This window comes from Vicia villosa, linkage group LG4 (assembly GCF_029867415.1).
Source record: "Vicia villosa cultivar HV-30 ecotype Madison, WI linkage group LG4, Vvil1.0, whole genome shotgun sequence".
In the NCBI taxonomy this organism is placed as follows: domain Eukaryota; kingdom Viridiplantae; phylum Streptophyta; class Magnoliopsida; order Fabales; family Fabaceae; genus Vicia; species Vicia villosa.
Genome location: NC_081183.1, coordinates 18,395,508 through 18,422,618, shown reverse-complemented (window position 1 = coordinate 18,422,618; position 27,111 = coordinate 18,395,508). Strand labels below are relative to the sequence as shown.

The window sequence follows — 27,111 nt, the reverse complement described above, 5'->3', positions numbered from 1 at the left end:
GAGTAAACTACTATATTTTTAAAACAGACTTTAAATCGAATATTTATAAAATTCAAGATGTCAATGTAAATGAACCCGAGATTTTATAAAATCCAATTTTTTGAAATAGTTTTGAAATTTCGAAAAGTGTGGGCAAATTTTGGGGTACAACACATAGGTAATCATTTTCTTGCCATAGGGCAATTTCTTTTCGGAGCTGTAAGTTATCTGCTGCGGCTTTTTCTTTTGCAGCAGAGTCTCCATCAGATGTTTTGGAAACTCCATCATTTTTGGAGGTTCTGTTTGACTCAGTAGTTGACTTACCATTAGTTATTTCGATTGATCCAGAAGGAACAATAGGGATATCCTCAGTCAGAACGTGGGCAACCTTTTTCAGAGTTAAGAAAAACTTCATCTTTGATTCCCAACGTTTTAAATTAGATCCCTCAAACTTGAATGGTTTGTCATTCACAGAAGCGGACACATTAGTACCGATAATTTCCTCAGTAGCCATGGCACTTACAAAAACGTCTTTAAATTGTTGTTTTTCGAATTAGAAAATATTGGCACAGAGAAAATTATCTGGACGAGTCGCGTACTATATCGCTTTCTTTAAGACGTTTCACAGTACTGCCAGTAATAATGCAAAGCAGTTCGAAATACGATGACGTCTCCAGGATAAAACAGCTCATTCAGAAAATTCGATAATCACTTGCACTATGATGTGTCGTTCGAATTACACCTTCAGATGGTTAAAAACCAGTCGTAGTATCTGGAATAAATCCAGTCGAAAACAGAAAATAATTTTTGTAAGATGAAGTAGAGTAAGGAAGAGAGGAGAGAATTCGGTTGTGAATTCTGGAGTGCAAAACAAATGAACGAAAGAAATGTATTTATTGGTAAAAAGTATCCAACCGAGTGGACCAAAACGTGGGCGAAAATATAGCGGGAGAGTTGAACCGGCCCAGTCAATGTAGTCGTTATTTACTTGGTCAGCAAACTTGGAGGACAAGTAATCTAGTCAAAATCTAGGTTAAATATTAAATATTAATTAATTTCTTATTTAATAGTATTTAATTTTTACCGAATTAATTAATTATTCAATGATAATTAATTTCTATTAATTCGGGTTCCAAAAAATTAATTCATGTAGACCAAGCCGAGCCGGCCGGACGAACGGCGGCGGCGCGCGTGTCTTCTTGGCACATTGGTGTGTCTTCACTCCTTTATAAAATTGTAGGTGCCCTTGGGCCCAACAACAATTGTTCAAGTTGGAATATATATACACTACTAATATTTGTGTTCCCTCCAATGTGAGACTTAAAATGAACCTTTTCAAATTCATCTCCATATTAGCTCTTACTTGTGTTCATTTATTGCTCTTTTAATGTCAATAAATCTTTCCAACTCTTTCTCCAAATTGTCATCATTTCAAGTATTCCAACAGGGAGGCACATCAATCCACTGGTTTTCATGAAGAACTTGTAAACCACCAATATGATCTTGCAAAAGTATAGTAATAAAGCTGGCATCTGTGTGTTTGCTAGAGCCTATGGTTATCTCTGGCTCCGGACATGGTGGATAATAGTGACATACATGGAAAAAACTTTCAGCGGCGCCTATTTCTTTAAGACGGGAGCGATTAAGGCCAAGAGTCTCTGACAGTAACTCATACAAAGAATAACCAAGCGCCGTTATTTCTTTTGAGTATTCAATCACAATATCACTGCAAGTAAAACATGGACAATATATAGATCAGATAAATTGTTTATTATTCATGAATCTAAAAAGTAAACTTTTTCTTATAAATAGGACCAGAGAAAGTACTTCATTTCTATGAAACATTGGCCCTAACACAAATATTGGATATGATATCCTCAACGACATCTGCCACGTTTATGTTAATCTGAAGTGTCAGTGCTACTTAGATCTATAATTTACTCATAAAGTACTATTATACAAACCTGCAAATTGTTGGTAGCTCTTCAACTTTAGGAGGATGAGGTGCCATGAAAAATCCAATAGTATCCCTCCAATCAGCAGATGGGTCTTGGTAAAGAGTAAAATTGGAAAGATAAACAACTTTTTTAGTGAAATCGCGAGTGTAATACTCTTTCCTCACCTTGGCATCTTGTTGGTGGAATCTGCAAACTCCTTTGATCATCTCATCCAAAACATGTGTTGGAATTCCATGATTTGTAACTTGAAAGAATCCCCATTTCTCAGAAGCATTTTGAACTTTTCTCACAACTTCGTCTCGCAAAACAGGATCATCATGAATTCCTGCTAAATCAATTGTGGGGATACCATGCTTTGGATTTGATTCATTGACTGAAAAATCATCAATATTAGATCGATCATAGTAGAACATATGAGGAACTTTTGTTACTCCATTTTCTATAAGTCCTTGGACACCAACCTTTGACTCATCAAATTTTTTTAGTTCACTTTTTCTGTCATAAATTTGAGCATTTTTTGCTAAATCATCACTTGTGATTGTAGCCATCATAACAATTTGAGGTAATCTCTGATAATTTTGAAATGGAAAAAACTTTGATGGGTTCAAAACAAAGTCAAAGGGATTGAAGAGGAGTAGGTGAAAGGAAGAGCTATCTTTGTTTGTTTCCTAGGATCCTTTGCATAAAAGGACAACTGAATTATTGTCATAACTTGGATTTAACAAAGCAACTAGATATTTGATTCCAAAAATCTATGCCATCTAATAATCAAATCAAATTCTTATTATACTTGATTCAAAAGGTAGGGACTAAAATATAATTTTTATATTAAGGGACTAGGTTGCAAATTTTGAAAAATTGTTGGAACTGAATGAAGATACTCTCACCTGTAGAAGATCCCTAATGTTGACCACTAGAGCTCCATGAGTTGGAGTTACATCAATCCACTGATTATCATGAAGAACTTGTAAGCCACCAATATGATCTTGCAAAAGTATTGTAACAAAGCTAGCATCTGAGTGCTTGATAGTTCCTATGGTTAACTCTGGCTCAGAGCATGGTGGATAATAATGACAAAGATGAAATAAACTTTCAGCACCACCCATTTCTTTACGGTGAAAGAGATTAATGGCAACAATCTATAATAGTACTTCGTACAAAGAACTTTTCTCACAACTTCATCTCTCAAAACAGGATCATCATGGATTCCTGTTAAGGTTGAAGAGGTCTTATAATTACAAGTATAGTATAACTTAAATCACAGAGATTTAGTTCATTTAACCAACAATCATCACACACTTTTTGTTGTTTCCCTTTTATTCCAGCACACAGGTACATTCACAAACAAAAACAAACATAAGTTCACTTGCCATATTGCCCTCATATCACAACAATATGCACCTAAAATCCATCACACATAATGCAACTATACTATTACATTACACCGGTTAATTATTCACCGACTAACTTTGAGCAAGAGCGAGATAGAAAATGTCATCAAGCCTGTCATTACTAGGAGAGTTGCCACCATATACCAATAGTCCCTCTCGACCGCCTCGGGAAGCACTGGCGAATGCGCACCATCCACGTGGCCCAGGATGACCACCGGATTCCACCTTATCGTCCAGCCTCGTCCATGATAATGTCTCGGTGTCTAATGCATAAACCTCGCCAGAAAATTGACCAGCACCCATATGACCTTGGTCACTAGGGTCTATTTCCCCGCCATATACAATTATGTGTTTTCCGGACAAACAAGTTGAAAATACACTACGGGCCGTTGGTTTGAGCCCACCTGTTTCCACTTGGGCCCATGTTTTATGAGCCAGATCAAAGCAATGCACGTCATCGACTTCCATTCCTGCAAAACCATACACAACCCATATTTTTCCTTGGGAAACTGTTAGGCCCGGACCACCTCTTCCCTTGCAAGCTTCACCGGGAGATGGAAATTCCACCCACTTGCCATCCACAACATCAAATGCCCATAAATCATTGAGCCTTCCAGCAACCCCACAGCCGCCAAAAACATACACATGTCGGTCATCAGCCGTTGTGGAATGGTAGCTCCGGTGAGGAGGCCCAATATCTCCACTTGAAACCAAGGCCCAAGTGTTGGTCTTAGTATCAAAAGAATAGAGTTCATTGAGTTCTTTATGTTCAACATCTCTTCCACCAAACACATAGATGGTTTCTCCAACTGCAGCCATTGTGACGCCAACACGTGGTGGCGGGATGCTGCCTGATACATCAGCTACTGACCAAGTCAAGGTATCTAAGTCGTACACGTGTAACTTATTATCAACGGGGACACGTGGCACAAACTCACCCCCAAACGCATAGACCTTTTGCCCTACTACAGCAATAGCATGAGAACTCCTTGCTCCTTGTGTGATCCCTCTTTGATCAAGCTGAAACAACATTTAAATAAAATCTGAATAAATTTTACACGAATCTTAATACTTTTTAACATAGCATAAAATTAAGTATACCAATTTTCCAGAGTCATAAACATCATCTGTAGGGTCTAAGAGAAACTTTAAGAATATTATCTAGTACATTAAACTATTCAAGACTACAAATAGTGGTCAAAGATAATACAGATTTTTTCACCTCAAAATCAACCAATTAGGTCACCGTCGTCGTCGTCGTAAAGACAACTTCTACAGAGACCAACACAGATCATAGTTAGAACTTCTAACAATTTCAAATACCAGATTGTTTAGAATATTCCATATTTTTGGCTTTTCACCATTGGATTAATCCAACAACTAACAATACCAATAACAATTTCAAATCCTTTGTCTCATTGTTAAAGAAAAATTGAAGTCAAAAACTTGATTTTGACCTGAAATTTGATGCCATTAAAACCTCAGTAGTCTATCACTATCAAAAAAAACCCTTAAACCCCAATTTTCCACTACACTAACTTTACACAAAAATTACTTCACAAATTTAATATAACTTAGGTTAAATCACATGATTGAATAAGCTAAAACAAACACAACAAAACATCTATCAATTGGTATGACTAAAGTGAAATTCAACAGCAATAGTGAAAAAGTGAAATTCAACAGAGCAAGAATAATTAATTGTAAAAATAAATCTACAGCAACAAAGATGATGTAAAATAGGGTTGAATATGTGGAAATGAAAGGGTGAAAACAGACCTTGACCCAATTGCCATGAAGTACTGCCATTGTTGGAATCCACTCGCTGTGTGGTTGAATGTGTTGTGGTATGTATGGTGATTTGTTAACAACCCTAATATATATAGAGGTAGTTGATTGATGATTAGTTTAGTTCAGTGTTTGTTGCACTAGTTACACACTCTTACGTACGAAAGCGATGGAGGTTATTTTTAACAAAGAAGAAAAAGGGAAGGGATAAACAACAAATGGTAGTGGTGGTGACGTGGGAAATCCAATAGTACAATAGTTTTATATCGATATATCCTATGAATATTAAATGAAAATTTTATTTTGGTCTCTCGAATCAAATAAAGAGATGTTTTGAATTAGAAAATTTCTTTAGCCACCTCCCTATGGGGTCACCCCCAGCGAAAAACCAAAACTACCCCTGCTTCAGAAATGAACTTCCGAAGCGCTTTTTTTTTTGAATTTTTTTTGTCTTCGGAAATGAATCTCCGAAAATGTCAAAACCGTTAATATTTTCGGAAGTTCATTTCCGAAAATATTTCTGCATATACAAATTTCCCTCCTTCACTATTTCATCATTTTTCTCCAACACTTTTCCAAACCCTCTCCAAAACCCAATCAATCTCCATCCATTTTTCGTCCTAAAATCAAGTTTCAAACCGTTGATCACGTTAAAGGGAGCATAGAAAGCTACAATTTCAGGTAAACATCACTTATTTCATGAATGGACCGCACATCGTCCAAGTGTTTTTGAAACCGGGGTGTCCTATACCGGCTACTTGTTGTCAATGGACCGCACATCGTTCAAATAAGGCGGAGACTTGGCCGGATCCTTTTGTTTCAAGAATGGCGGAGTTTGAAGAAATAATGAGCCAAGAGCGCGAGCAAAATAGAGAGCGGTCGAAGAATGAGCCTATTTTGGACTTAGGATCCACCGATTGGTTCGGTGAATTTTAGTTTGTTCCGGATCGTTTTTTGTATGTATTGTTGTTTATCATGTAAAATCGGACCGATTCAATACATGTATAATATAATTATGTTTTATGACTTGCTTGTCTAATTTATGGTTAATGTCAATTCCATATGTTCAATTTAGACAACACACTAAGCAATCAACAAAATGCAAAATTTATGTCTGTTTCTGCATAATTCAGGAAATGAACTTCCGAAATATGCTAGTCTGCCTCCTATTTTCGGAAGTTCATTTCCGAAATGTCCCCTGAGGCAGGATAAGGTTTGTTAGGCCATCAATGCTCCAATAAGTCTATAAATACACACTCTTCTTCATCCTCTCCACACCACAAAACACAAATGACACAAACCTACCCCCACCTAGCATTCGTCTACTTTGAAACCGGCTACCCGATGCCGTTCCAATTTCGCTTCTCGCGCGACACGCCGTTTGCGGAGTTGATACCGTCGCTCAACACGCTTTTGCACTATCCCGAGAATCGAAAGGTTGTCAAGCTCGAGTACCGCTCGCCATCGCTTAACGACGAGGGAGGCATTAAGTTCACACCTTTTGAGATCAAGAACGATGAAGATTTGGCGGTTATGTGGACAACGTTCGACCGATTTTCTTCGAAAGGCCCGATCGAGTTGGACGCGAAACTTCAAAGATCGGCGGACGATGTTATCAAAATGTTGAGTCATCCCCACCTACCTGTGATCAACAATATGTAACTTTAATTATATGTAATATTATCGTTGTAATCTTCACCCGATTAAATAAAGTGAATTGTTGTTGTTTTTCATTTTCTTCTGTCCAGACATATTTTCGGAAGTTCATTTCCGAATTCCCCAAGGGGGGTGCGTTCGGAGATGAACTTCCGAAACACCACATTTTCTGAAAAAGTAACTTTATTTCGGAGATGCATCTCCGAAATCAATATTTTATATTAAAAAAAACACGTTTTCGGAGATGCATTTCCGAAAACACCTTTTTTAAGAAAAAAAGTACAGTTTCGGAAATGAACTTCCGAAACAAGGGGTATTGTGGTAAATTCACCAGGGGTGGGCAAGAAGGTTGGGAGGTGGGTGAAGAAATTTTCTTGAATTATATACCTAGTTTTAGTTTAACTGTAAAATTAATGTGTATATTTAAATGATTTTTTTCAGACATGTTTAGAACGTTTTAAAAAGTCTTTTGAAAAAATAAATTCAAAATTTAATTAATAAGTCGAGATTTTTAATATTTTTATTATTATTTTTTAAAATTTGAAAAATTTATATTTAATTCTTTGCATTTTAAAAAAAAATTAAATTAAGTAAATAAATATTTTACATTATTTTAAACATATATAAAAAATTTATTAAAAAATTTAAAAATTAAAAGATAATTAAACAGTTTTTAAAATTTTAAAAATAGCAGATATTAAAATTGCATGCATAAAAATTTTAGATAAGACCATTCATGAAGGGAAAATTTAGGAGCGAAAAATGCAGGATCGCATATTTATAGAAATCTGACATATTTAACCCATATTAATAAATGGTGTATTCAACTAAAATTTTGAGAATTTTTTAACCATTTTCAATTAAATTCTCAATAATCATGATTTCAACCTATTTTCCAAACTAATTCAATTTAAAAAAATTAATGCTAAGAGATGTCGTCAATTAATTGACGATTGCATGTGGTGTAGTCAATCTAACTGGCGATTGTATGCATTTTATAAAAAAATGTTGTCAATTGAATTGGCGACAGTGTATAAATGAAAGTGTTTATTCAATTGACGACATCTATTATGAAATACATGCAGTCTTCAATTAGATTGACTACACCCCATGCAGTCGCCAATTCAATTGGTGACACCTCTTACTTTTATAATGCTAGCACCATTTCAATTAGTAATAGCTCTATGTTCTACTTTTTTGTTTGGAACAGTGTTACTTTGGGAAATAGCTATAAATATAAAATTTATTTTGGATAATAAGTTGAAAATGTTAGTTATTAAAATAAAATTTTAAATTTTAAGAAAAAACTTAAAAAGATATGATAAAAATATTTTATAATAGACAAATAGCTTTTACATTCAGATGCATCTATTTTCGTAGATGCATCTACGGAATGGCTTAGCGCCAGAATGTTCTGTAGATGCACCTAAGGAAGTATCTGGTATATTTTGAACCAGCGTGATCACTCCTCATTGTTACACTTCTTCTTCAACACTCACCTCTCCATAACCTAAAAACCCTACATCATCAATATCATTTTTCACTCCAAAATTCCAACTTTTTGGTGCAACAAATCAAAGAGAGCAAGAGAATATTAAATTTCGGGTAAATAATCATCTTTGTTCATTGCATTGGTCACATTATGCATCAATTTTCTGTCAAAAACGTAGTGTTGCTTCCGTAGGTATATCTACGGAACGTGTTGAAGATGAACACGCTCCGGATGTGCATCTACAAAATGTGTTTGTGCTGTTTTTTCCAACAGTCTTGTGATTTTGTGTTATTGTTTACAAATATGTATGGTGCATCCCGATAATATCTTAAGAGAATTAGTTCCTTCAGTCGATGTTTCACCGAAGGTTGAAGGGGTGTCGTAAAGGCGGTCGATGTCATCGGTGACTTTAATAACAAGCAAGAATTTGATGATCATGATAGCATGCTCACATGGATTCGTAGGAATGCAATTAACCTTGGTTTTGGTGCGGTAATAGGAAGATCGGATAATGGTACGGCAAGAAGAAATGTGTTCGTAACAATGTTGTGTGAAAGAAGCAGGAAATACCATCCTCCTCTAAGGAAGTTTAAAAGAGACAACACGGGTACTAGAAAATGCGAGTGTCCATTTAAAATTCGTGGTTACATGATGGCTTGCAAGAAGTGGAAATTTAGTGTTATTTGTGGCTTGCATAACCATGACTTGTGTGCAAAATTACAAGGTCATTCTAGTGTATGTCGGCTCAATCCGGAAGAGAAGACATGTATTAGTGACATGTCTTTGAATCTTTTCCAACCGAAAAATATACTTGCCACATTGAAATGGAAGGAATTCGACAATGTATCAAATATAAGGCAAGTGTATAACATCTGGTACTGCAATAATAAGACGATTAGGGGAGATAGAAGTGAGATGCAACAAGTGTTGAAATTGTTGGGTGATAACAAATACGTGTCGTGGTACAGAACTTGCGACGATGAGGTTACAGTCCGAGATATTTTTTGACTCATCCAGATTCGATAAATTGGCTCAACACGTTCCCAACAGTGCTCCTTCTCGATTCTACTTACAAGACCAACAAGTATAGACTTCCGTTATTTGAGATGGTAGGTGTTACATCCACCGAGAAGACATACGTCGTTGGTTTTGCTTTTTTGTAGTGCGGAAAAGAGAATAATTTTAGGTGGGCATTAGAGTTGTGTCGGTCACTTTTGAAGGAACAAGTCGAGATGCCTAAGGCGATTGTTACGGACCACGATATCGCGTTGATGAATGCGTTGGCAAAGGTATTTCCTTATTCTAATGCATTACTTTGTCGACATCATAAAACATGTAATGTGAGAAGTTAGGTTAAACCTGTGGTAGGGGCGAAACAAGTAGAGACCGAAGGTGTAAAATCAGTGAAGCCCAATGTGATGTTGATGCATGGATTCGTATTGTAAATTCTTCCACAAAAGAATTATATGTCAATTGTGTCATTCAATTTTGGAAAATGTGTGAAAAGTATCCTTATTTATTGAAATATGTTTAAAGCACCATTATTGATAAGGTGAAGGTGAAGGTTGTTTGTGCATGGACTGATAATGTCCGACATCTTGGGAATACAACCACCAACAGAGTTGAGTCGGCACATGCTAGTATGAAAAATTGGTTGGTTAATAGCAAAGGTGACTTGTGTCGAGATTGGGATTCTGTAAATCTCATGATTGAAAACCAACACAATGAGATACAAACCACATTTGGTCGGAGCATTACGGTGTTAGAACATCGATTCAAGGACAACATACTTTATTCTCAATTGATCGGCAATGTGTCTCGGGTTCGGTTGAACTATATTTTTGAAGAGGCCAAACGAGGTGAAGTTATAGGTTCCGATAGCGCAAAGTGTGGTTGTACTATTTCTAAAATATTTGGTCTCCCGTGTGCGTGTGATATTGCTAAAAAGATAAAACTAGGTGAGGCAATAAGAATGGATGAAGTTATCCCTCATTGGAAAAGACTTAGTTTTGATGATGATGGTTGCATCGAAGGCAGAAAATTGAATATCTCTATTACTTCCTAATTGGAAGCGATACAAGAGAGGTTTTCGAAAGTCGATGACAAAAGAAACTCCACATCAAAGAACAATTGCGCAAGATTGGATATTCCGAAACAACCGACATGAAACCGCCTTCTCAACTGATTAAGACAAAGGGTGCACCGAAGAAATTGAAGCCTACACCGAATGACAACTCGACTACACTGGCTCTTTCGTATTGTGAACACGTCAATAAACTTTTTCCCGACTCACTGACTCCAAAATCTCAAAAATCTCAAACAAGATCAAATAAAGGAGCTCGCATAAGCAAACCGCCTTCGACACCTATTCCGCCGAAAATTCCAATCATCGAAGAGATGCCTATTCCACCGAAAATTTCATTCATCGAACAGATGTCGGTTTTTATGCACAAATACATTAAGAGGATCATCAACGTTGCGGAGAACGGTAATTGCGGTTACCGGGCCGTATCACCGTTGCTTGGTAATGGAGAGGATAGCCATACGCTTGTCCGTCAACAACTTATCCAAGAGTTGAATATGCATAAAGACTCGAGCACACGGTTATATGGTGACGAAGTTAAATTTGAAGCGGTTAACGAATATCTTGGTCCTTGGTTGGGCGCTTACGCACCAGTGTCAAAATGGATGAAATTCCCGGAAATGGGACATCTTATTGCAAGCGCGTATGGTAGGGTGTACATTGACTTGACGCGTTATGGTTTTTCGAAAACTTTTTCCCCCTCCGCACCGCATTTACTTGAAACTGAGATGCCCATACCACCTACATCGTCGGAATGGGCGCTTCATCATTCCGAAGATGCTGAGACATGACCGAATCTTTTTGATGATAGGATGCACGAATTCGAAAGATTAAACAACATCGAGAAGGAAGCGAATAAGGAACGGTCAAAATTGGAAACACCAATAGATTTATCCAGCGATAGTTCTTTTGATGTGTTTTGTAGTTTCAAAGTGTAATGTATACACTCTTTAACATTGCAATATAATCATTTTTTGTCAACTATAAATTTTAATGGAAGGTTTAGTTTGGTGTTTATGTCTTTTTAAATTCTGGACTGCATTATAATTTTGTTCTGCTAAATAAACTAACAGGGAAACTTCCGTAGATGTATCTACGAAAGGTTCAAAATTTGAAATTATGGATATTTACCGTAGATATACCTACGAAACCAAAATATTTGGGTTCCTTCCATGGATATACCTACGGAACATTCTGTGACAGAAAATGGATGGTCCATATTCACTTAGGTTTTCTATAAATTTGGGGTTTCTAATATTGTATTTCACACAAACACAAAAATGTCTCAATATGAGTACAACGTCCGTTTATATGTCGCAAGTGTCTCATACTCCGATGGTAGAACACTCAGGCGGACGTTCAAATTCAACGAGTACACCTCGCTCGACGTTATCATTGACGAAATTCATTACCGCCTATCATACGGTGACAAACGGAAGGTTGTGAAGCTCGAGTATCGTTCATCTTCATTTGATAACGGAGGGAACGTCGTTTACAGCAACATTGAGCTCAAGAATCAAGAGGATGTTTTAGCGATGTGGCGAACGTATTACGGTTTCGAAGAGAAAATCTCGCTCGAGTTCGTAGTGACGGTGCAAAGAACGCTCGAGCAAATCTTAGAGATGTGCAAGCGTCCACCGGGCTATTGAGATGTAATATTTAATTTGTTGTTGAAATTATCAATGTAATGCCGGTTTTAATTTATGAATGTTGTTTTTATCATTGCAATGTTGATTTTCTGATTTTTTTTTGTCTGGGTCATTCCGTAGATATGCATACGGAAGCTTTTCGTATATACATTTACGGAACATTTTCATGCAAATGTAAAAAAATATTTTCGAAAATACATCTACGGAAGCAGATGAGCATTATTGAAAGCACACATGGTATATAAGAAAACCTAAGTATGCAGTAAGAGTGTTTTAAGAAAAATAGCTTTAAATTTTACAATGTCGGTTCAGGTGTTATAATATTAAACTTATAATAATTTGAAAAGAAAAAAAAAATTGTGGAGTTAATTAGTCGAACTTTAGTCCAAGTTGATTAAAAAAACACTATTTCAAGAGAATTTAACACTGTTTCATTTCTAAAATTGTATTCGAATGCAGAACGGTTGAAAAATACATATTACTATCTCAGCTTTTGGATAGCCTATTGTTTGATTCTGTTAGTTTTTATTTCAAATATGATAGTTGATTATATCTTGTTGTTTTCCTCCATAATAAAATAAAAATGGTTCATGAATCATGCTTTGATGATGTAATGCCACAAATTAAATTGAATTTTTTGAAATTAATTTAAATAAGTGCAACAGGCTCACAGTACACTAATTGCTTTTTTAATAAAGATTAATAGCTTAAAATTTTAGGATACTGGTTCAGGTGTTATGCCATTACCAATACGATTCTTAATTAGATTTCTCCGCCAATAGATTTTGATTCCCTTGAGAGGGCCTAAATCATGCCTTGTTGTAGATAAACTTATTTTATTCACTTACATTATTAAATACATATTTCTAAGGTGACAAAAATAATATTTAACTATTGAATTATTAATTATTGATTAGGTCTTCCAATCTCAAAAGTTGAGGATATCGGTTAGAAGTAGAACTATTTAAAGGGTGTGTTTAATAGAACTCAGGTATTTCAAATAGTAGGGTCTATATATATTATTAAATAATTATGTTGTATACTTAATAATATCAGTTGATTTAATGATTTTGGAGTTATGTGAAGTAATTTAATATTATTATATTAACATTTATATATTTATTAGTTAGAATTTTAATGTGACTTTATTTAATTAAGATTGAACTGACACGGTGCTAAGGTCTATGTGCAGGAATGACCACCTAGTCACATGGCTTGAAGACTGTAGATATTTTAGTATTATTTTGAAAGTTGATGTATCATGAAGCTTGAAGCATCTAAATCTAATAAAAAAGGAGAAAAGGATTGTTAGAAGAAAATAGAAGTATCTCCTTGAAGACCTACTCTCCCAAGGTTCTTGTGAAGGAAGATGAAGATAGTTTCTATGAAGATGTTGGTGTGTACATTAATTGTTCAACAAGCATATGAGAAGACTCAAAGTAATAAGTTTTTGAATGAGTCAAATTATTGTCAAATGTTAAAGAGTTCTCCAAGTTTGCTGTCACATAAGTTCACGCAACGAAGTAATTAATCATTGTTGGACGGCAATACACAAGCAAAGATAATCAACATGTTTCATTTCACTTTATTTGATATATTATTAAGGAGTGTCTGAGAATTTCTCTCCAGACGTGCAAAGGAAGGCGTATCCAATTGTATTTTGTTTTGATCGTATTGTGCTTTTGCTTAAGTTTTGTGTGCTAACCATTACTTGTGTAGCAAGTTAGAGCCTACATCATTAAATTAGTATAATCGTTCCACTCTCTTTCACCTTCTATTAGTGTACCTTTAATTAACTGTTCATATATATTTGTTTGTTTGATATATTGTGTATGTAGTATATGTTTGATATGTGTGTGATACATCTCATTCGTCATGACATTCATTAACATTAAATGTTATTTCTCTATTTTTATGATTGACATTAATTTTGGTAAAACTAACTTGAAATCAACATGCTGATCAAGATGTTCTAACATGCAGAAAAACATGTTTGAACAAGATGTCCTATCATGGTGATCCAACATCGTGTCTATTGCAGTTGTGCAATTAGCTATATTTAGTGTATAACTGGTTCAGAATATTCTGGGAAAATTTGTTATCCTATGTGGCGTTCAAGATTGAGAAATCAGAGATTCTATTTGAATTTAGAAGATTAATCTATTTCTCTAAATGTTGAGATATTTTAGGAAACATATGATTCAAGTCCTATTTTTATGCAGAAGTTTCTGCAGATTTTCAGCAACTGATTTGCTGCGTTTTGAAGCCCAAATCCAGTCAGACATTGCATATAAAAAGAAAGCTGCAAACCTAAATAATGTGTGAAACGTATTGAGTGATATTGTAATCTTTTAGGGTTTGTATTTTTGTGGATTGTGAACCTCTCTAATATCATCTTGAACACTTTATTTACTAATGGATCAAATCTTTAATAATTTATTTTAATAATTTATTTTTTATTTAATTTATTTTTTATTTAATTTATTTTTTTAGTTTGAACACTTTATTTACTAATCGATCAAGTCTTTAATAATTTTTTCAAAAGATTAGAAAATTCATTTACTAAAAATATTTAATATGAAATTTTGTTGAAAAAAAATTAGTAGAAAAAAATTATATGGATTAAAAAAATGATCTATCTAAATGAAAATAAATCATATTTAACTAAAAATATAAAATTAAAATATAGAGAAATGTAAATAAATAAACCTTGCTGAATTAATTATTTGGGAATAAAATAAATCATATATATTATAGTAAAAATCTGGGATTCAAAATAATCACAGGTAATTTTTTTATAGAATTTTTAATTTATTTAAAATAATTATAAGTGATTTTTTATATAATTTTTAATCTATTTAGACTAATTATAATTAACTTAATTTTTTTATAGAATTTTCAATCTATAGAATAATTATATATGATATAATTTTTAATAGAAATTTCAATCTATTACCATTAGTATCTAATGATCAATTTTACACTTTATACGGTAAATATTTGATTGTCGAGAATTTTTGTCCTATTTTGAGAAATATTTTAGTTATTTAAAAATTTTAAATTATGTGGCCATAATAGATTTTATTCGAATTTTAAATAATTTCTAAAATATTATAAGATATTAACTATTAAATATTAAAAAAATATATATAAAAAAGAGAGAGAAAATCAAATCTTTTTGTCATGTAACATCTTAAATGAATAAATATATATATATATATATATATATATATATATATATATATATATATATATATATATATATATATATATATATATATATATATATATATATATATATATCATTAGATTAAACAAAATCAACGGATATTATTTGATATCAAATTAAAATTTGACATTAATTTTTTAAATATTAATTATTTTGACTGAAAAATAAAAAAAAAATGTTAAATTATTTTACTTTTGTCATGTCGCTTATTTATTTTGACTGGATTCAATTTATTTTATTTGAGACATATTATTAATTCAAGGGTTAATACCTATTTTCACTCCTGTCATATGCTATTGGTTTGAAAAATTCCCCTGCCAAAAAAAAGTTGCAGGAATTCCCCCTAACAATTGAAGATTCTCTCGTTTTAAACCTGGTAAAAAATTTATTTTTAAAATCAACTTTGCCACTTGAAGGACTCTATCATTTTGAACCCTGTAAATTATTATTTTTAGTAAAACCAATCTTGCCCGTTATATTCCAGAGAGTTTAAAATGACATAATCTACAAGATTATAGGTAGGTCATGCATCCGCAAGTGCACGGATTTATCGAAGTAATATAAAAATTGTCGAACCATAGAGACCAATGTCAACATACTGTAATCTATTGTTGCTTTGTAAAGCTAAGGCTAATGAATGTTTGATAATGGGGAAACTAACCACTAAACCTAAAATAAAACTAAGATTAAGATGAATATAAGAAAAGGGAGACCGGAATGTGGATTTTGCGTACTTCGGGAACTCTGTAATTTGTTGGCTTATTAAAAATGTTAAAAACATATTTAGTAGAAAATATTAGCTTAAAAACTAAACCTCACACTCTCGTGGTCTTGAATAAAGTCACACTCTTTAATCGTAGGATATTGCTCTTGCTCGCCCATTCAAATCAAGGAACGCGGTTTGAAAACTAAACAAGTTCTAATTAATCCTAAAGCGCTCTCGCTGTGTTTAGGATTAATGCCTAGTTTTTACTATCTGGTTCGACCCCCATGCTCTCGCAGTGCCGTTCGAACCTTAATGGATCTCTCACTCTCGTGACGAAATCGTGGTAGGTAACATTTCACTCTCGTGACAAGGTTACCTAAATTAATATTAAAAACATAAACCAAAATATAAATTAATAATAATAACCAAGCAAATATAATAATTACCGAGTCCCGTCGGAGACAACGGTCCTCACATATCGGACTCAAAACAATTTAGTCAGACATAGAATTAAGCGTAAACAAATTAAACGTCTGGATTGAAATTAAGAAGGACGTGGCAATTAAATTAGAGACGATAAATAAGAATAAATAAGAAAGCATAAAATAAAACCTGTAAATAATAAAATAAAAGGTACTGGAATTAACTTCTGAAATAATCTTCGCGTAATGAAAGGAAACAGAACCTAAATCTAATGGTGTGGTAGTTCCTCGATGTGAGAAACTACCACTTTTACATGGTAGAAAAACTGCCTAAAAACTAAACAAGAAAAAGCTCTGCCGAAAAGAGAAGAAGAGTCCCCTTTCTCTGATTAATGCCGAGTATTTATAATCCTTTGAGTTCAGCTAGGTTGAGAAAATCACCCATGAAAATTAGTAGCTTTAGTCTGATACTTGGTCTTGAGAGAAAAAAGGGAGGCTGGAGAATACCACGCAAACGTTACACAATTCTCGTTTTTCTTCGTTCTGGGCCAAGTGACTAACGTCACACTCTTATATTAAAGAGGGGTGTCGAACGGCAACATGGAAGGGTGACGGACGTCACCTTTTGTAACCCTCGTCACATTACATAGTGTGACTAACGTCACAATATATTTTATATATATATATATATATATATATATATATATATATATATATATATATATATATATATATATATATATATATATATATATATATATATATCTATCTATCTATCTATCTCTCTCTCTCTATATATATATATATATATATATATATATATATATATATATATATATATATATTTATTTATTTATTTATTTATTTATTTACTTATTTATTTATATATTTATATTTATATTTATAATATATATATATATATATATATATATATATATATATATATTTATATGTATATTATATATTATTTTTTTCATTTCTTCCTTTTTTAAGCTCGATTCTTCTCCATTTTTGAGACTTTCTTCATACATGCCTTGTAAATAGTAAAAACCTGAAAACATAGAAAATACCGACATAATACGAATAAAAAGTAACTTAATCAAAATAAAACTGAGACATGGTCTATGTAAATCAAGCCAAATATGTGATACATTTTCGCGTTATCAAATACCCCCACACTTAAACAATTGTTTGTCCTTAAGCAATCAACCAACACGGTAAAAGAAAATAATTAAGTGCGATTTGAAACAAGGGCATGACATAACTCCTAGTTATACTCGGTGTTAGGCAAATATTAAATCGATAGGTACTAGATATCAAAACCAAGGATACCGTAACGACACAATGTTCAAAGACTCCCTCCTTAAACAAATTAATTCGAATCATTCCATTATAACTCAACCTATATTTCTCTTTTTTTTTCTTTCGCTCTTTTTCATTCAAGTGCAATCACATTAAGCCTGCTATCCGTACACTCACATAGTAGGGGGAATCGGTTAGCGACTATGATCCTTTAGCACGGGGTTCTGGTTTTTAAGTGGTGCAGCCCCATTTTTCCTAACTGCGATTGCAGGGGATCGGGCCGTAGTCCGCCTTACCAAGTCCAGTACCAGTGACCTTTGGGCCAACCAACATTTGGTGCTTATTATTAAATCCTTATTGTCTTAACAACCGTTAGACTAAATGATCGGGTGAGGGTCACCTAACTTAGAAGGTTATTTTTCAATTAAATCATTTATTTATTAAAAACATGATCATTCACTTATATTCATCGACTCCCTACGTAGTTTGTGCTTAAGATGGTGTTGACTGCTAATATAAACTACTTAAGAGCTACTTTGAAAACTTCAGCATAATGGGCATCCAAATTGATATTACATAATTAGGGGGTTTGGGGTGTCAGGACGGTATCGATGTTGTTGAAACATCTCCAAGTCTTTCTAACAAAGCCTATAGTGTGACAACCTCTATACTTTCAGAGTGTGTATGCCATGCGTAAAAAAATAAAATATTTGTTGGTGGTTAAAATTTTAAAATTTCGGGGAAATTCAATAGCAGCTAAAAATCACATATAAAGACTCGACAACATAACTAGAAAACAATAAAGCGATAAATGAAAGTGGTAAAGTTCCTCCCCCACACTTAAACCAAACATTGTCCTCAATGTTTTGATAAAAGGTGGAAAAAGAAAGACAAAACTTGAATGGATGCTACTGGCGAGCTATCACGACCAAATCTGCTTCGCGTCCGGAGGAAATACCTTCTCCTATCATGCTCATCAACGGTGTCACCACCAGCAGCAACATTTGTAGGAATGTGCATGGAGACTCGCTCGATTTTGAGATGATCATCTATAGATTTTTCGCCAAGATATGGTTGAGACGTGACAAGCGATCCAGACTTTTATTTTCTGCAAGTTCAAACAATAAAAGGAAAACATTAAATTGAAAACTCGTGGGTTGCCTCCCACACAACGCTTTATTTAATGTCGATAGCTCGACAGCTTAAGAGTGCAAGCACTCATGGTGGTTCTCTCGAGAATAACTCCTCGGTTGAAATTTTAGTAATCGTCGGTTTCCATGGCCACTTATCGAGCCATCTCACATATCCCTCACCTTTTTCTTTTCTTTCTTCTGTGGGGTGGTTCATTCTTCTGAACTTGTGGTGGTGGTTCTGGATCTATCCTAAGTATCAGCTTTTCAAGTTTGAGCTTAGTGATTTCAGCCATCACCTCAAATACTAACCCTCCCCTCTTAATAGTAATGACATCCCCGGTTTCATGGACCTCAAACTTTCTCTTTTTATGCAAGACTTCAGACAATGGTGCATTAGTGTGGATATTTTCCAATACCTCCACATACGTTTTGGATTGGGATTCTATCTTAGCTTCCATAAAACTTTGCGGGAAAGGAATCGGTGGGGTATAGGGAGGAGGAACAACGATAGGTGCTTCATTCTCCAAATCTTCGACAACCTCTCTTTCGGGAGGTGTCAGTGGATTTTTCTCAATCTCCCATCTTTTCTCATCAGAACTCTGCTCAACCTCAATATCACTCCCCTCAAACTCATCATCACTCTCCTTAGGACTTTCACTTTGTTGTTCACTACTGGTTGTTACAACATCTGCATGCTCCTCAAGAAAGGGTCCTAGATGTTTTTGTTCAAGAAAGGAGATTTGAGTCTCCAAAGCCTTGTTGTGAGTTTCTAGAGACTCAACCACAGTTGTCAGAAGCCTAAGGGATTCGTTAATTTGAAGACTTTGTTTTCTAAGATATTCATTTTGGACAGTTTGGGTCTCTACAAAGGGCTCCATCATTGAAATTATGGGACTCTTGCGGTTCTTCAAAGTGGGTTAGCTTCGCATTTTGTGTTTCCACAAAGCACTCCGTCATCGTAGATTCTAGCCTAGAAAGAGTTTGCGTTTCAATAAAATTCTCCATTAATATTTCAAGGTCGGATTTATGGGATTCAAACGACTCCTCAAAATATTGGTTGTGGTGATCGTAAAGGAAATTCGGTTGAGGATAAGTTAGTGCTGAATTGAAATCCTCAATGAATGTTTCGAAATTGGAATTGTGGGATTCTTCAGACTCCTCGAAATGTTGGGATTGGTGGTTGAAGAGGTAGCTTGGGTGAGAATCAGGTAGTGACGCGTTGAAATTCTCCAATAATATTTTGAGGTCGGATTTATGGGGTTCTTGTGATTCCTAAAGATACTGAGAATGGTAATCATATGGGAAATTCGGGTGCGGTTCCTCGAGATATTGGGAATGGGAGTTGTAGAAAAAATTTGGGTGATACATCTACCTAGAATTATAAGATAAATATTTTTTTATTTATTATTTTTTTTCTTTAATGCCTTAGTCTATACGGTGTAACAACGGAGTTACAAAATCGACTAAATTGGTCCCCGGCAACGGCGCCAAAAACTTGATGTGTCCGCAATTGCACGAATTTATCGAAGTAATATAAAAGATTGTCGAACCACAGAGACCAATATCAACCTACTATAATTTATTGTTGCTTTGTAAAGCTAAAGCTAATGAATGTTTGATAAAGGGGAAACTAATCACTAAAACAGAAATAAAACTAAGATTAAGATGAATATAAGAAAAGGGAGACCAGAATGTGGATTCTGCGTACTTTGGGAACTCTGTAATTCGTTGGCTTATTAAAAATGTTAAAAACATATTTAGTAGAAAATATTAGCTTAAAGACTAAACCTCACACCCTCGTGGTCTTGAATAAAGTCACGCTCTTTAATTGTAGGATATTGCTCTCGCTCGCCTACTTAAATCAAGGAACGTGGTTTGAAAACTAAACAAGTTCTAATTAATCCTAAAGCGCCCTCGCTGTGTTTATGATTAATGCCTAGTTTTTACTATCCGGTTCGACCCCCACGCTCTCGCAGTGCCGGTTCGAACCTTAATGGATCTCTCACTCTGGTGACGATATCGTGGTAGGTAACCTTTCACTCTCGTGACAAGGTTACCTAAATTAATATTAAAAACATAAACCAAACTATAAATTAATAATAATAACCAAGCCAACATAATAATTACCGAGTCCTGTCGGAGACGACGGTCCTCACATATTGGACTCAAAACAATTTAGTCGGACATAGAATTAAGCGTAAACAAATTAAACGTGTGGATTTAAATTAAGAAGGACATGACAATTAAATTAGAGACGATAAATAAGAATAAATAAGAAAGCATAAAATAAAACCTGTAAATGATGAAATAAAAGGTACTGAAATTAACTTCTCAAATTATCTTCGCGTAATGAAAGGAAACAGAACCTAAATCTAATGGTGTGGTAGTTCCTCGATGTGAGAAACTACCACTTTTACATGGTGGAAAATCTGCCAAAAAACTAAACAAGAAAAAGCTCTGCCGAAAAGAGAAGAAGAGTCCCCTTTCTCTGATTAATGTCGAGTATTTATAATGCTTTGAGTTCAGTTAGGTTGAGAAAATCACGCATGAAAATTAGTAGCTTTAGTCTGATACTTGGTCTTGAGAGAAAAAAGGGAGGCTGGAGAACAGCACGCAGACATTACACAATTCTCGTTTTTCTTCGTTCTGGGCCAAGTAGTGTGACTAACGTCACACTCTTATATTAAAGAGGGGTGCCGAACGGCAACATGGAGGTGACGGACGTCACCTTTTATGACTCTCGTCACATTACATAGTGTGACTAACGTCACAATATATATATATATATATATATATATATATATATATATATATATATAGGGGACGACTCAAGTGAGAACACTTGGTTATAATGAGAAATGAGAACAATGAGTCACGATCATTAAATTTGATTTTAATGGACTGGATTGATTTCTCTTTCTATGTTAATTTAAGGATCATAGAAAGAGAAATCAATCCAGTCCATTAAAATCAAATTTAATGGTCGTGATTTATTGTTCTCATTTCTCATAATAACCAAGTGTTCTCACTTGAGTCGTCCCCTTATATAATATATATGTATATATATATATATATATATATATATATATATATATATATATATATATATATATATATATATATATATATATATATATATATATATATATATATATATATATATATATAAGGAGGGTTATATTTACTCCAAGAGTAAGTTATTATAACTTACTCTAAATCTAGACCATTGATTCTTTTCAATCTAGTAGTTAAAAATAATAAGTAATTTCCACATTTAGTTACTTATTATTTTTAACCACTAGATTGAAAAGAATCAATGGTCTAGATTTAGAGTAAGTTATAATAACTTACTCCTAGAGTAAATATAACTCCCCTCTATATATATATATATATATATATATATATATATATATATATATATATATATATATATATATATATATATATATTATTTTCTTTATTTCTTCCTTTTTTTAGCTCGATTCTTCTCCATATTTGCGACTTTTCTTCATACATGCCTTGTAAATAGTAAAAACCTGAAAACATAGAAAATACTGACATGATACGAATAAAAAGTAACTTAATCAAAATAAAACTGAGACATAGTCTATGTAAATTAAGCCAAATATGTGATACATTTTCGCGTTATCAGTAGGGCTGGCAACGAACAAAACCAACTCAGACATAGTTCAAAACTCGATTCAGTAACTAAGTCGTTGAACTTGGTTCATGAACCAAATGAGCTGAATATGAGCAAAAAACTAAGTTCTTTAATTAAATGAGCTGAACTTGAACTACATATAGTTCGACTCGTTAGGTTCATGAGTCAACTTGGTTATATATATATATATATATATATATATATATATATATATATATATATATATATATATATATATATATATATATATATATATATATATATATATATATAGAGAGAGAGAGAGAGAGAGAGAGAGCATATCAAGTGAGAGCATTTTAAAATGAGAGATGAGAGGAATAAATATCAATCAATGGATTCATCAAGAAAGAGAAATTAATAGCCACATTAATGCATTAACCTTCTCTCTCTTGATGAATCCAATGGTTGATATTTATTCCTCTCATCTCTCATTTTAAAATGCTCTCACTTGATATGCTCCATATATATATATATATATATATATATATATATATATATATATATATATATATATATATATGTGTATATAGATATAGATATATATATATATGTGTGTATATATATATATATATATATATATATATATATATATATATATATATATATATATATATATGTATATATATGTATATTATTTTTAAATTATATATCTTAATAGTATTATTTAAAAATATTAATGTATAGATTTTAACCCTTTAACTTATCAAATTAAATATTTTAAAAAATACTTCTGACTTTTTTTTACACACAAAAAAAAAACTTCTATTCTTATTTAGTAAAACAACACGTACATGTGACTTTTAACATACCATTTTAATTTTTTTTAAAACTACCACTTAAAAAATAACGCTTTTTAAATATTGTAGCATTTACCTATAGTTTAATTTATATCATTTTATATTCTATTTTGACTTTGTTATCATTAACTATTTTTAAGTTTTTAAATATGCACATTTGCTAATGTTCCATTTTCCAAAATCAAAACCTTTAGTCTTCTTTTTAGGTTTTAGAGATTTTTTCATCATTCGTTCTCTAACTCTTCCGTCTTTATTCTCTATTCTAAGAAAAAATCTTAGTCCCTTTTCTAGATTCCATTCAAAATAATACCCATCTAATTTGTTTCTAATATCATCAAAATTTCATCTCTAGATTACCTGTCATTTAGATTCAATAGCGTTTGTTAATAGAGGTAAATATTATTTCCTCATTATCTGATTGTGTTTTGTAGCTTTATCACTTTTTTTTACCGTGTTCCAAATATGTTCTTCGTAGAATAAACTATAGCTCTATTATGAAGATTTTATTCTTTTACTTTGTTCTGTATTTGTTCTTCCAGAATTTTTATTTTTTTTGGAATGAACTAAATAGATAACTCTGTTTTGAGGATTTTCTGTTTGAAAATTTTAATAATTTTTTAATGGAACTTGTGGCTTTATTTTTTTTATTGTAGAGATGTCATATAGTACCTCACTTGAATCATTTGGAGGTTCAACCCCCAAAAGATGGAGAAGAGCGCCAAAATTTATTGAATCCTATCATTGATTTAGATGCAAATACAAATCAAGAACCACTAACAAATGAATCAACACCAGCAACAGCAAATGAAGTTGTGAATGAAGAAAATGTTGAGAGCAGTGACATTATTATTCAAGAGTCCAAGAGGAAGAAAACTTCTCTAGTTTGGGATCACTTCAAAAAAGTGGAATCAGAGAATGGAAAAAATGGCAATGTATACACTGTAAAAAGAATTATGCTATTGTTGCTAGTGGATCAACTAGTCATTTGATGAGGCATTTAAAACAGATTTGTCATGTTTACAAGAAGCTAGAAGCACAACAAAAAAATTAAATTTTCAGCCATCAAAAAGCATGATTGATGAGAAGCTTTCTGGACCACTACTTATGAACGCAGGGGCTAAATATGACCATGAAAGACAACGAGAAGCCATTGCACATTGGATTATGATGCATGAACATGCATTTAGTATTGTTGAAGAAGAAGGTTTTCTTTTTATGATGAAATGTTCTAATATTTCATATGAGAAAATTAGTAGAAAAACATTGAAGAATGATTGCATTGCTGTTTATGAAGCTGAAAGAAAAAAGTTGAAGTCTACTTTGAGGAAAGTAAATAAGATTTGCTTGACCACAGATTTATGGAAGTCGAAAAATCAGAAGATAGAATACATGGTGTTAACTGGCCATTTCATTGATGCTGACTGGGTTTTGCAAAAACGCATTCTTAGTTTTGTTCACGTTCCTCCTCCTCGGCGTGGTGTTGATATTGTTGATGCAATCTTTAAATGTCTTAAAGATTGGGGCATTGAAAATAAAATATTTAGTGTGTTAGTGGATAATGCACTCTACAATGATAGATGTTTGAAAGAGTTAAAAGTTTTGATTTTAAGGCACCAAAAGTTAGTGTTACATGGAAAGTTATTTCATGTGCGTTGTTGTGCACATATACTAAACTTGCTTGTTCAAGATGGTATTGGGAAAATAGCAAAAATAGTTGAAAATGTGCGTGAAAGTGTGAAGTTCATCAATCAGTCTGAAGCAAGGTTGCAAACATTCTCACAAATAGTTCAACAACTAAAGCTTAGTGGTAAAAAATTAATTCTTGATTGCCCTACTCGTTGGAACTCCACTTATTAAATGTTGTCAGTTGCAATGCAGTTCAAAGAAGTCTTCCTCGTTTTCAAGATCGAGAACCAAGCTATACGACTCTTCCAGATGATGATGATTGGGAAAAGGTTGAAAAAGTTTCCAAGTTGCTAGAGGTATTTAATGTTGTTACAAATATTATTTTTGGTAGTGAATATACAATTGCTAACTTATATCTTGCTGAGGTGTTTCGAATCAAGTTAGTTTTAGATCAAGCTATCAATGATGAATCTGATTTTATGAAAGAAATGGCAAAAGCGATGAAGGAAAAATTTGACAAATATTGGAGTCAATGTAATCTTGTTATGTCCCTTGCTTCTGTTTAGGACCTTAGGATCAAAATGATGGGTGTTAACATGTGTTTTCCCTTAATTTATCCAAAAGATGAAGCTAGAAAAAATATAGAAAATGTGCGTATTGCTCTTGATGACATGTATAAAGAGTATGTTGATCTACCTAGTGAGCATAGTGAAGAATGATCTAGTTGAACTATTGTTGATCAAAATGGGCTTATTTTGGAGCCACAAAAATCCTCAGGGTGGTCATTGTTAATGAATTATGTTGAAGAGCAACAAGCAATTCCTGCTGTAAAATATGAAATTGAAGAGTACTTGAATGAACCAACTTACAAACCTAAAGATAATGGTCACATGTCATTTTGTGCCTTGGAATGGTGGAAATTGAATAGTGGAAAATATAGAGTGTTGTCCCGTATGGCAACGGGTGTTCTTGCCGTTCCAATATCTACGGTGGCTTCGGAGTCAACTTTTAGTGTCGGAGGGAAGTTATTCATTCATTTCGAGCTTCTTTAAATTCAACTATTGTCGAAGCTTTAATTTGTGGTAGTGATTGGCTTTGAATATTGCATGGAATTAGGAACAAACCTAAGGTAATATGCTCTCTTTTGATTATTAAGTATAATATAAACTTTTAAAAATAGTACTGATAATTTATTAAAACTAACTTATAACTTATTCTTTTCATTGATAGGTGGAGCAAGTACCAACAGAAATTACATTACTCCCTTGAAGTTATAATCACTTTAATTTAGGTGATTATGCTTTCAATTTATTTTTTGGATGTTTTGTTTTGCAACTGTCATATTTATAGGTGTCTACTGTCTAATTTTATTTGACTGGAATTAAGGTAAATGAAAAGTCTATATAGTGTGTAACAAGGGAAACCATTGCAAATGATTCATTTTATCATGATGATGCAAATTGTAGGGGAGTAGAATAGCATGACATGATAATTTTATGTTAGTGTTGCAATATATAAATTTAATTGGTTAGAAAAATATCATCTTTTATTTTGCAAGTTGTCTCTTTTGTAGTAACTATGACATCTTTCATTTTGCAGGTTGTCTCTTTTGTAGTAACTATGGCACCATGGCAGTAAAACTTTCACAATAGCATTTAAAGTTTTTTTTGTTGAAGACATGACAGAATTTGCTAATGAAGGCTGGGTGGTGTAATCATTTTATATTCTATGGTGTGAATGTTATAATATTTTATTAAAAGTTCTCTACAAAGTTAAATTCCAATTGGATAGTTTATGAATTAGAGTTTTAAATGTATCTTTTGAAAGATTGGTATTTCATAGTTTTTTATGTTGGAGTTGTACATCTTTGGATGCAAATTTAAATCTAATTTCATAACTTTTATTTTAATTCAATATTTTTTTAAAAAAATTATTAACTTAAAATGCCAAATATAAAAAAAATTGAAAAAAATTACTTTTAAGTTCGTGAAACAAACAAACTGAACCTAATGAACTGAACCTAACGAGCCAAATTGAGTAGTTCGTGAACTTTAAACGAGTCGAGTTTGAGCGTAAAATAAAGTTTATATCGAACTCGAGTCGAGTTTCGAGCTGAACATATTTTTATCGAGTCGAGCTAAGACGAGTTCGACTCAACTCGACTCATTTCCAGCCCTAATTATATGGTTTAAAATGACTGAATCTTCAAATGGCAAGG

The 27,111-nt window shown here is 33.1% G+C and overlaps 5 protein-coding genes across 5 annotated transcripts; 3 read left to right on the top strand and 2 right to left on the bottom strand.

Moving 5' to 3' along the window:
* Window positions 1-749: 749 nt before the first annotated feature.
* LOC131594620 (1-aminocyclopropane-1-carboxylate oxidase homolog) lies at window positions 750-3,057 on the bottom strand. The gene is made up of 2 exons (XM_058866800.1): window positions 1,944-3,057; window positions 750-1,705 (listed from the first exon to the last, which is right to left on the bottom strand). The coding sequence occupies exons 1-2, from the start codon at window positions 2,486-2,488 to the stop codon at window positions 1,411-1,413; spliced, it is 840 nt and encodes a 279-aa protein (XP_058722783.1). The 5' UTR covers window positions 2,489-3,057; the 3' UTR covers window positions 750-1,410.
* Window positions 3,058-3,213: 156 nt separating this feature from the next.
* Window positions 3,214-5,330, bottom strand: LOC131594619 (nitrile-specifier protein 5-like). Its single transcript, XM_058866799.1, has 2 exons — window positions 5,108-5,330; window positions 3,214-4,348 (listed from the first exon to the last, which is right to left on the bottom strand). Exons 1-2 carry the CDS (start codon window positions 5,135-5,137, stop codon window positions 3,401-3,403), a joined length of 978 nt encoding a protein of 325 aa, XP_058722782.1. The 5' UTR covers window positions 5,138-5,330; the 3' UTR covers window positions 3,214-3,400.
* A 3,477-nt stretch (window positions 5,331-8,807) lies between these two features.
* LOC131596844 (uncharacterized) lies at window positions 8,808-10,329 on the top strand. Its single transcript, XM_058869581.1, has 3 exons — window positions 8,808-9,248; window positions 9,428-9,553; window positions 9,817-10,329. The coding sequence occupies exons 1-3, from the start codon at window positions 8,808-8,810 to the stop codon at window positions 10,327-10,329; spliced, it is 1,080 nt and encodes a 359-aa protein (XP_058725564.1).
* A 98-nt stretch (window positions 10,330-10,427) lies between these two features.
* LOC131596843 (uncharacterized) lies at window positions 10,428-11,138 on the top strand. Its single transcript, XM_058869580.1, has one exon. The coding sequence runs from the start codon at window positions 10,428-10,430 to the stop codon at window positions 11,136-11,138; it is 711 nt and encodes a 236-aa protein (XP_058725563.1).
* Window positions 11,139-24,338: 13,200 nt separating this feature from the next.
* Window positions 24,339-25,612, top strand: LOC131596842 (zinc finger BED domain-containing protein RICESLEEPER 2-like). Its single transcript, XM_058869579.1, has 3 exons — window positions 24,339-25,074; window positions 25,146-25,427; window positions 25,518-25,612. Exons 1-3 carry the CDS (start codon window positions 24,339-24,341, stop codon window positions 25,610-25,612), a joined length of 1,113 nt encoding a protein of 370 aa, XP_058725562.1.
* The last annotated feature ends 1,499 nt before the right edge of the window (window positions 25,613-27,111 follow it).